This window comes from Poecilia latipinna, unplaced genomic scaffold (assembly GCF_001443285.1).
Source record: "Poecilia latipinna isolate Pla-1442-1.1 unplaced genomic scaffold, P_latipinna-1.0 Scaffold103, whole genome shotgun sequence".
Taxonomy (NCBI): Eukaryota; Metazoa; Chordata; class Actinopteri; order Cyprinodontiformes; family Poeciliidae; genus Poecilia; species Poecilia latipinna.
This window is the reverse complement of record NW_015112719.1, coordinates 374,294-386,185: the sequence shown is the minus strand read 5'-3', so window position 1 is coordinate 386,185 and position 11,892 is coordinate 374,294. Positions and strand designations below refer to the sequence as shown.

Below are 11,892 nucleotides of genomic sequence, written 5' to 3'. Positions count from 1 at the left end.
CTAGGTAATTTAGATAACAGAAGTGAGGCTTAGGTTGGTGAGATTTTTTTTTTTTTTTTTTTTTTTACAGTGTTGTGTTGGCATATGGTTACACCTGTACACTCACCACTGAGATGGCAAATGACGTTGTTTTGCGTCATTTCAGAGTGCGGTATATCCACACACCTGTGTAGAGTGATGGTTCTACTGTGCTGTCTCTCAACAAGTTGTCACAGAGATCTAATTGCTTATTCGTAAGAGCCTGTTTTTAAAATTCATAGCTTACAGTAATATCCATCCAGAATGTTTAATAGTCGACTATTCAAAGATGTAATACCTTTGTGCTCATCTCATCCTTTAGTTGGATTTTGTAGACAAAATATTTGGAACATGATGTCAAATAGGCCTTTGATTTGTATGTGTTACTTATGATATTAGAAAGATTAGTTTATTGACTTTTTGATTTTTTTAAGACCTATGTAAACGACATCAAACCAGTGTTTTTGTCTTTGACCTTGCAACATATAGGTTATTTAATTTAGGCGGAAAAACTACACATAAAATCTGTGGCAAAAAATATGGAAATCATTCACTTATTCATTAATGTGTCTTTGAGCAGGGACATCACATAATGCTGCATGGTAACCATTGGCCTGTGTTAATCCTAATAACCACAGACTGATTTGCATACTCAGTTTGTGGTTGGGCTTTTTTTTTTTTTTGTTTAAAAGAACTATAACATAAACCTCTAGGTATGTTGAAAAGATAGGTTGTACATTCAGATCAAAAAAAGCAGCTAAAAAAATCGTGGGAGTTGAATCAAAACAAAAAATATTGCGTGTTGGATCTAGTGCCAAACAGCATTTGATGAAAACACATTAGTTTTTTTGCCTTTACCTCACAACATTTGTGTTCCTCGCCTGAACCGGGTGTTGGAAGCTTTTTGACTTGCTGAGATTTGCATTAAGTTCAATTTCTCACTCTTAATTCCTGCTTAGTATGAAGCTTTTGGGGAGCTGGTTGGCTCAAATGGTAGCGTAGACACACCATGTGCAGAGGCGACAGTACTGGGAGTGATTCCTGGTCCCTGGCTGCTGCCTGCATGTCTTCTTCTTTCTTCACCCTCTTTCCTATCAAAATAAATGTTCTATAAAAGCCCTTAAAATCAACTTTAAAAAATGTGCTGTTTGATACTGGGTTCTGCAGTTCTGCAATAGTAATATTTTACATTAACATTACTTTTGTTTCTTTATGCTAACAGGACAGCTAACTTGTACAACTTATTTGAAGACAAATTTGTATATTGAAGCCCATCACTGATGTTTACTAAAAGCTTCATTTAGAGGAAGTTATTTGACCCAATAACCTATTGCATTGTTTTCCAGACCGTTTGTATATTATTAAGATGCAGTAACAATGGATAAGGGGTCACTGTTAACTTCCTCAGACACACCCAGGATTTGGAGCATATCTTGCTTCCCTTCCGTCTCTGTCTGCAGCATTATTACGGGCGACTGTGACTCTGTGGGTAGAGTAGTCGTCTTGCGATCGGAAGGTTGTAAGTTCGATCGGAAGGTTGTAAGTTCGATGTGCCCTTGGGCATGGCACTTAACCCCAAATTGCCTACCGAGCTGCGTATCGGTGTATAAATGTGTGAGCGCTTGTGAGTGCGAATGGGTGAATGTGACTCTAGTATAAAGCGCTTTGAGTGGTCAAAAATGATTGGATAAAGCGCTATATAAGTTCAGTCCATTTACCATTAAAGAAAGATGAACTCAGAAACTGAACTGTTATTCAGGATCTTTTCTCTCTTTAATTTCATGTGTCTTCAGCAGCAGCCTGAAATCAGGCAGCTCAGCTGAGGTGCAGTGCAGTCGTTTGAGAAGTAGAGTAGTAAATTGATAAATGTGTTCTGTTCTGTCACACAGACACATAAGTACACGTGGTTCTGCATATTTTCAAAGCACAGACTTGGAGCAATTGTTTGTGTATTCTGTAATGTTTTCCTAAGACTTCTTTAGCCAACAGTGACTGCATGTTTCAGGCACTTGCTGACGCGACGTGGGAAATGACAATAATAATACGAAAACATAGCATGTTAAGTATCCTGTTTATAGTAGCTTAGCAGTTTTTTTTATTTGAAATGCAAACAGAAATAAGAATATAGAACATACTTGTATTTCTAAATGTTGCTTCCTTCCTTCTTTTTGTCCTTCCTTTCTACCTCATTTGCTAACTTCTCCCTCCTTGTGTCCTTCCTACTATTCTTTCCTAGTTTTCTTACTTCCTTTTGTCCTTTGTTAATGTCCTAATCTACTTCCTGTATTGTGTTGGTCAGTCAGTCGTTTTGGTTTGAGTCATAATCTGTTGTATTTTTTGAAAGTCATCTGGCCTTAAATGAGAATCAGAATTGTGATAAATGGAATCAAGGATGAATTGCAAAATTTTCAGAAAACTATAGAATAAAGTTTTTGTTTTGTTTTTTCTTCTCAGTGCAATAAAATACTAATCTGTAAAGAAAACAAACTCTTTAGTGGGTAAGAAACTACAGTTTCAATTTTACAAAAATAAGTTAAGAGAAGCTTTAATCATTTTCAAGGAAACTATGTTGAACAAGAACAAAATTACAAGTCCAGAAGATTTATTGTGTTATGATCCTTTAGTGCTGAACCTCTCTGTAGTTTGTGCTTTAGGAGCTCTAAAGAAGACAGAGGTTTCTGTTTTGCTGTCAGTGACATTATTAAATTTTAATTATATGAAACAAACACCATAGAGAAGAAAGAGTTAAACCATCTCCTCTAATTACATTGACTAAGTATCCCTGCATCTAAAATTACACGTGGACACATTTTTCCTACTTCATGACCTGACACACTTGTAGGTGTTCAGTGTTTTTCTGCAGTACTTTGTCTTTTTATGGTGACGAAAATAAAACAAGTTCTCACCTTTTCATCAAAATGCCAACTACTTTTTTAAAAAGTGTGATTAAGGTATTTTTCCCACTTCTAATCATGAAGCTGCAATAACTTCTCAGCAGGGTGCATGTAGCTGTCAGAATCGGCAAGTAAAAGAATAAAACAAAACAAGAGATGGTGGTTTGGGCCTTAAACTTCTACCAGATTTCATTTTTTAGCAGCTTCTTCTGTATTTAAGAGCCTGATAGATAAAGTTGAACATTTGGAAATAATATATGATAAACACACTGCTTCTGACAAGGTAAAGGTACAATAGGATGCGTATTTATTTTTTCTCTCTCTATCGTGTGGCATAAATATTAGCTTAAACATCCTTTTATTGAAACAAAAATTTAATCATGTCTATTATGTAGAAGACCTCTGTGGTTAGATTGTGATTGTTCATGTTTGTTCTGCCAAAATATCTGACTTCTGGTGATTTTGGTGGCAGTCTATCTGTGATGAGTGGCCTGTACGCACCTGCTTTGTTCGGAAATTTGAGAGAGGAGTGGCTACACTGGAAGTTGACACATCAGCTGGCCTAAACTTCTGTAGCTTTTGGCACTGCAGCTGTAGTCTACAGGGTATCCTGACTGTTACTAAAAGGAACTCATTAAGCAACAAAATCAAACAACCAACTCTTAAAAAAAATCAAATAAAATCATGTGACTTACTTGGTTCTCATGAACATGGACAGCTATGAGGAAGTGTCCACAACTCCAAATTGTACAAATTCAGGTTGCTGGGTTACTGTGGAATCTGGAAATTCTTCAAGCTGCAGTTCAAATAAATAAAAATATGCATTTTTCACAACGTCTAGGAAAAGAATTTGCATGAGCCGTTGATGGGGTTTATAAAATTACAATAGTCGCAGCTTGACCTATAAAATAATATTAAGCTTCAGAGCAAAAAAAAAAAACAAAAAAAACTTTGCTGGGGTAAAATTTAACCAAATGGCATGCTCTGTGGTGTGCTGCAGCTTTACAAGAAATCCTCTAAGGTAATTTTGTTACAATCAGTAACAAAATTACTGATTGTTTCCTCCTCCACAGAAAAGCTAAAACTCATTGTGGAGGCACAGAAACCTGTAATATTTATGGATTGTCATGAATTATCCTAGTGCAGATGTGATACCTATGGCAGTACTGTTGTGTTGAGGTATTCAGTACGAAAAGCACAGTAGGGTCAAGCTTTCATTCAAATTTGCCACAATCTGCAACTTTCAAATTTGAAGGACAAAGTAGGACAGTCTTAATGCAGAGTGAGTGACTTGTCGGCTCATTTTACAATACCCATAATGCCAACTACATATCCTAGCTTGTTTGAATAATGATACATATTGGAAAAAAAATCTTCTGGTGTTTATTTACTTCAACATGGTATTTTAAAAATGTATCTGTACAAGCAGTGATGTAAAAAAAATAAAATAAATAAAGTTCATCTAAATTATGATTTTTTTGTGTACCTGGTGGTTTCTTAAATACACTCTGTCTCTGCTGGAGTGAGAAGTCCCACCCTAACACAACCCCAAACACTGCATTTTAAGACCCCTAATCGTCCTTTACCAAGAGCTATGTTTTAAAACTTAACCAAAACGACTAAACACAAAAAAAACAGCCCAGAGTTTCTCTCATGGTTGATTCTTTTTGTTGAATGGAGCCTGAAAAGTTCGACATCATGAGGCATTTAGTTTTCTGTGTTTCCTTGTGTTCTGAAAGTACTCATTTTCTTTTCCATGTCCCTTTCCTTCACACACAGCCCAGTGTTTTGATAGTCAGCTACATTGAGTCTGCAAAGGCAGCGGCCCAGTTTGGCTTTTACCAGAAAGCAGAATGGAAGCCAGACGACTCCATGGTCGCTGTGGCGGTAAGTACGCTGTGACGTTTCATCCGTTCTCATGTTTAGTTTCATTGATTAGGCTTTACCCTTTTCTAATATCCTCTTGGCAATTTGCTTGTAAACTTGCTGCAAACTTAGCTTTATTGGCATTTTCTAAAGATCAAACTGTGTTTTTTTTTGTTTTTTTTGTTGTTTTTTTACCCCTCTGCATAATAGCAGCCTGTTAAATGCTGAGGACTGTCAAAGTTCTTGCCAGACTTTGAGCTTGTGGTCGTTTTAAAAAACTCACAGACTGCTGTATGTTGGTGGAAAAACTTAACATGAACTTCCATACAGGCTTGAGACTACATTAAACAACAATACTAGCCCAACTATTTGCCTTTGTGAGCATTTCTTAACACCAAATGACTCCCTATTGTCTTGTCTCCACTTATCTGCTGCCTTTAAGGGTTTCTGCTCTCTCTCCACCAATATTCCTCATCCTTCATGACCAGATTGACCAGTTACTCTGTGTGTTTTAGCTTTCAGGTCAATAATGAGTCATTTATCAGTCACAAATACGATTTTAGAAAGAATCCCCCTTAGGTATGTTGCAGGACAGAGCCAGTAATCTTTGGACAAATGCTGCACAGAAAATGGTTCACAGTGACATTACAAAAACCGTCAAAATGCAGGCAGTAACAACCAAAATAGTAAAATCAGAATGTGATGTTTGAATGGCTTTACTGAGCCGTATTTGCATAATTTCAACCCTTTGTCCTCTGCTTATCACTGCACGATTGAGTCTACTCAAAGTGAAACGATTCAAACAAAGGTACTGCATTGTGTTCATCAGTCGCACAGCTTTCATTTTCAGTTGGATCCAAAGGTAGGAGTAACTTTAGGTAATTTTATTGACGTTGAGGCTATTTTAAGGCCATCTTGAATCCTGAGCTGATTTATTACTTATGGGACAAAACAGATGGGGAGGAAAAAAGGTATAATTCTCCTTAACTTGGGGATACATCATCTGTTCTTTTCTTTTCTTTTTACACCCACACTTTTGTGACCAATGAAGTAGCGAGCAGGCCATTTGCTAGCAACAGTGTCAAGGACAGAAGGCGTGGTTAAAGCATTGTTTGTCCCAAAACAACACCTAATATCCTTGATGCCATTTTGTCTGTCAGGTTTTAAAACGGAGAAAGGCAAAAGGCCAGTAAAGTGGGAGCATTCAAGATCATTTGGGTTTTTTAGTTTGAAAGTTGTTGTTTTTTTGTAACATCTAATCTAATATTATAAAGACAGAACATGATTGTACAAATGATAAATCTGTTTGTTTCAAAACGAGTCAATAAAATAGAGGAAGATTAAAGGCCTGATAAGCTTCTGCCTTGTTCAAGCGGGTCTGTTTCCTCTTCTCTCTGCTCTTGCTTTTTGTCTTTACCTCCTATTGTGAGCTGAAAATATACATGAAGGAATGCCGCAAATGTGTCTGGAAAAGAAGCCGCTCGCGCTCTTTCCCATTCTCGCCTGGTCTCAAGGCAGCAGGGAGGAGGTGAAGAAGTTAAAAATATCTGGATTTAATCTCTACTCACAACCTGACCTTTGCAAACACAGCTTAGGTTTGACTGTTTCTGACTTTCCGGTGGCTTTTTTTAGCCTCAGAGTAAACTGTAAACATCAGAAATCAATTTGATGAGTGTTATATTTGATATTAAAAAAATAAAAAAATTAAAAAAAAGCTAATTGCTGTCTTTATTAATATGCACTCAAAATATATAGAAATTAGTTGTTAAAAAGCCCTGACTGGAAAACCTTGCTTCTAGAGGTGTGTAGATTTTAAAGCAACAGTTTACATCTGAGCTCCTGTGTTAGTTTATCTAGTAAAACCCAGTGGGAGTCTCACAGCGCTGGAGGCTGGAATTACATTTTTGCAACAATAACTCCTCTCTCTGCTTTTGCTTTACTCAAATGACTTGAAATTGAATATTTCAGTTTCTTTTTACTTATTAGACATGCCTGAATAATAAGCAGTAGTGCATAAAAGAGCCAATAAGAGCTATTTACCTCATCTTAAACAGTTATGCTACTTCTAACGGACGGGTTGCATTGTTTGTAGAGAACATGTTGCTCATTTTTAGTTAAATTCTGCATCGACTGCATATGAAGCATCTTGGAGAACAATCTCAAACCACCAGGACTTTGCATGTTTCTAGTGATCAAAGCTGTTTTAATGTAACGCAGCAGAAGCTCCTGCGTAGAGTTAGACCGTGGGATGTGGGCGATTTATTGGTGCGCAACGCAAGGTGCAGTAAGAACCACGGATTGAAGGCAGCGAAGCTGTTTATTGGGAGCATGTGTTTTTGTTCTTCAGCGCTTTCTTCAGATACTGATTCAGACTTTAAAATGCTGAGAGCTGATGATCTTCAGTGTGTGTCTGTAGTTTGCAGTGTTGCTCGAACTGAGCTCAGCAACATCCCGCATAAATTATTACTCTCTCCTTTTTACATATTGCTTTTTTGCCTTCACTGCATAAATGAGTTTATTTAAAACGTTGATGAAAGTCACAAAGAAAAAAATACTTCAAAACATATCGTTGATCTTTACTGAACTTTTTAATTCACTTATTACCTGTGTGTGGCTCAATTTTAGGAGTAATGTAGTCATTTATCTGTGTATTTATATTAATTATAGTCATATTGTATTGATTGTCTTTAATGATTTTTGACACATTTGTTCTTATTCAGGGAAGTGACTTTCTTTGGGAAGAGGATCCAGACATTTTACTCAATTATGAGCAGCAATACTAATAATATTACCTAAATAAAAGTAAAATCTATTCTACTGATGGCAGTAAATGTATCTGAGTAAACATAAGTAGCTACCACCCACCTCTACTTAGTTTTTATCCTTCAGTGTTTACTCACAGATTAAGGACAGTTTCCTGCTTAGCCGCTTGACTCCAGAATCTTACTTTTATCTACTTCCACAGGGTTTAATGGGTGTAGTTTGTTTGAATGTGGTAGATTTATCCTGGCTGTGAATAAAGCACAATCATGTATTCATTTTAGATATATTTCTTCTTTTTGCACTGAACAGCTTCCCATCAAAGTATTTGCTTTGGTCAAAAATGCGTGTAATGTAAGAATCAAGGAAAATGCAGTTGCCAAATAGGCTGTAGCTGCTCTGCTGAGCAATGCACTGGAATGTTTCCCATCCATCATATGCCGACTTATCGTTTAACAAATGCATTTGAAAATCAGAGTTGTTTTTCTAATTTCATTTACTTTTTCTGGAGTCTGTTTAAGTTCACAGGTACATTGATGAGCAAATACCTTCCCCTGTTATTTTCAAAAACTGACAACTTCTCACATCAAGATTTGTATTGTTGTTTAATTAGAGAAAGAGAGAGAGTAAAGTAAAGTCGGGCTCACCCAGACAGTTGTCCTCACTCTGAAAAAAGCAGCTGTTTTCCAGATGTTAAGGCCGCTCACACACCCTACAGACCCCAAGGCTAACGTAATCGCCCTTTTAAACTATGGCCAGCATCTATGTTTAGCCAAGAGTCTGAATGAAGTTAAGGATTTTAGAAAAAGAACTCAAGGAACTTTAAAGAGAAAAAAAAAACATCTTGAAACACAGGAAATACTTCTCACCGCTGAGCTTTTCTTCCGTCTTTTTTGGGATCATTCCGAGGCCAAAATGTTCCCTCTCTGTTTTTAGACTCTCATAAGGCGCTGCTCAGTAAAGTATAATCTGCCAGGATCTCTCTGCAAGTTTTCTCCTGTACATGCACAGTGTGCATTCACACATGCGTTACATTGTGTGTGGGGGAGGAGGCAGCTTTAATTCTCCATTATTCAGCAATGTTCTGAAGAACAACAGACGGTTTAGAAATAGCAGGCTGATTTCTAGATGTAGCGTCGGTATCTTTCTGCTGCGGCCCACAGGTTCTGATCTCCAGCCCGAACATCCATGATGCAACACAATAACGGCGCATTCGCTCGGCCATAAATACAGCTGGCCTTTTACGGCAGCGCTGATCAGAGTAACCTGACTGCGCTCTTTAACGGTGATGGAGGAATGCGTTTAGACTTCTTGGTTAGCACACCTGACAGCTGTGGGCTTTCAGGACGCTCTCAGCCCTACTCTTGTTAGATACGCGTCTCACATCTGTGCTCTGCTTTTGAACTGTTTAACTTGATGCGCTTCGTGCCAGAGGCTCCTGTTTTGCAGCAAAAGTTGGCCGCGACGAAGTTTGCATGGATTTAAATGATGATCTGTTGCAGCTGAAGTTGTTGAAGTTCTCCCAGTTTCGAGAAGAGTATCAGCTGGCTGAAAGCTTGTGTGTTTGTGTGTGTGTGCGCGCGTGTGTTGTTGCACCTCTGGGACGAGTTTAGACACGTCTAAGAGAGAGGCTTCGATACGGCATCACACTGTATAGTATTCTGCTGACTTCTCGGTTTCTCTACAAGGACTTCCAAAGTCTTTCTCTTGGTTTGCCTGAAGTCAGCTTTTTTTTTCTTTCATTTTATGTTTTTCCAACTCTGGCATCAGGTCAAACCTGTGATGTTGTTTATTTCAGACACATCATTAAGTCAAGAAGGGTTAATTTAAGAATATTAAATCATATATTTCAGGAATGCTAACACTTGCTACCAAGTGTTAGAAAAAAAAAAAATCTGATTCCTCGACTCTATTGAAAAGGGTTTATCAGATTTTGGTCATGTATATTTTAGCTGTTTGATCAAACAGGTAGGGTTCTTTTTTCTTTTTCTTTTTCATTTCATTTTTAGTGTTTCACAGACACTTGCTTCACAGCCTGAACACTGATGACTGTTCATGAAAAAAGCCACAAAAACCTCCCCTATGCTGGGCAACTGATTGCCTTTGAACTTCAGTGCCCACATATTTGTGGGGCTCCAGTTGGCGTCCTGCCTCTTCCTACGCCATTATCTCCGCATGTATGATCACATTGAAAGTACAAGGTGTCCTGGAAGCCCTCTTTCTGTATCTACTCTTTCTTTCATTCGCAGTTTTTATTCCCTGTACCGAGTCGAAATGAACCTAATCAAAGCCCCACCGGCAGAAAGCACCTGTACTTGCTTCTAAGTTTTACTGTGATTAACCTGCAGATGAACGATGGGGGGGTGATTGAAGTCGTAACTCTGATTTCTGTAACCAGCGATCTTTTGAAATAAATTTTAGAAATCAAATATACAAAAAAAAAATAAAAAAAGATCCAGAATGTTTTGGTGTTTTTAGAAATTGTTATGCCATTCTTTTAATAGAACAAATGTGTGAGAAACGTTTTCTGTTTCAGATCTAAAAGGATTTCCAGATGTGAGTTTTTAAAAAGGATTTTGCGCATGTTGCAGAAACTGTTCAACAGTGAAAGGTTATACTTAAGAAAAAAATATATATAGTTGTCTTTCTAAATGATCTTTTAGCAGTAAAGCAACCGTAGATTGATCATGATCAGAATGTCTCAAATAAACTGAGGTTACATCTGAATTGTTTTTATTGACGTTTAAAACCTTTTGTAAGAATTGGTGGATTTTTTTTTCTTTTCAGTTTGAAAAATCATTAAATATGGTCCAGCAATCTTGTATGTATTCAATTGTTTTCTTGTCGTTTTTGAAATTGAAAGCATTGCCTATCATAATTATTTTTTGTTAAATTTATGGCACTCCATAACTTTAAAATATTTAGCAAGCCTCAGGTTACCCCCTTTGTTTGTCTCGTTTAAACCCCTTTGTATCCAGATGTGACGGAGCTGGTTTCTATGTACAGACATTGCACAGTCTTGGCACATTTTCGCTGGAGAGGGACTGCAGATCAAGTTTCGTTTCATGTTTCAGCCAACAGGCTCTGGTTCTGAAGTTTCCTTGACAGCAATGTGTGTCTGTATCGTTGCCGTTTCTCTATGATGACTAGGGAGTTTCTCCAGTGGATGTTGAAATGCTGACAGTTTTACTTTTGTATTTAGCTAATGGCTGTTATGCGTTTTAATCAGCAGGAATATTTGTTGATTGCTATGAAGATAATGGATAGATTTAAGTGATTTATTTTTGGAAGATTTGCATTATGTTTTAACACTGAGGGCATTAAGTATAAAGTGTTAGTGATGCTATAATTCAACCACCAATGGAAAAAAATGAGCAAACTTTCTGATTCCAACTAGTGTTCACCAAGAGATTATGTTTCTATTTCTTTATTCCCACTTTTTCTAACCTGCCATCACACCAATGCACATTATTTTCTTTGATGTCTGGCTAAGTGTTTTGTTTTATTCATTATATTTATCTTTTGGAAAGCTTTTACTTGACACAAATATCAGGTGAATTGGATTTCTCTTGAAGAAACCAAAAGCATCAGAAATATTTATTTCTACCCGTCCGCCTGTGTGAAGATGATTAGTCAGGGCAAGGTGAAAAGTTCAGCTGTTTGTCTGCATTTCTTTTTATGCTTAAATTGAGAGAAAACATGTTATTTAAATGTTGAAATTAAACATTTTCCCAGATAAGTTTATGTCTTCATATTGGAATCTGCAGTTCATGCATCAAAGAAAACTCTGGCGGTCGAAACATCCTTCCTTATTGGTGAAGAAATGCTAAATAATTAAATATTCTGCAGTTGATGTTGATCTGCTGACCTTTAGATATATAATAAGCCTTTTTTTGTTGTTGTTTTTTGGTATATTCACGCTTCTTCCCATTTGTTCTTCCAGTTGCTCACAATGATTAGAGATTTGTTCTTAAAATCAGTTGAAGTGACACCTCTTCAATTGTAGCATCTTTGTTATTTGGTCATAGGATCAGATAACACCAGAAAGGAGGAGCTGGTCAGTTGCAGGAATAGTTTTCATGTGAGAACATTGCATAATCCCTCACACTGCAGCCAAAAGACCAAAGGTGACACTATGTTACATAACCGTTAAACTGACAAAGTGACTTTTGGGTGTCAGAAATCTTTAACACGAATGGTTAATATTCCCCGTCTTATCTTGTGGCATTCTATAAAAATGTAAAAATACAGTTGAACAGTTTTTAATTTGAGCTGAATTAGCCTCAAAAGGGACTAAAACCTCATCACTGGCCGAATGCGTGTGACTCATTAGATGTAGTTTCTACGGTAGATG

At 37.1% G+C, this 11,892-nt stretch overlaps 1 protein-coding gene across 2 annotated transcripts in view; it reads left to right on the top strand.

The window, feature by feature from the left end:
* ric1 (RIC1 homolog, RAB6A GEF complex partner 1) overlaps positions 1–11,892 on the top strand; it is a 29,916-nt gene that overhangs the window by 3,915 nt on the left and 14,109 nt on the right. For both annotated transcript variants that reach the window (XM_015027542.1, XM_015027539.1), the window contains exon 2: positions 4,692–4,799. In XM_015027542.1, coding sequence (XP_014883028.1) covers positions 4,692–4,799 — 108 coding nt within the window. The remainder of the gene's footprint in view (positions 1–4,691; positions 4,800–11,892) is intronic.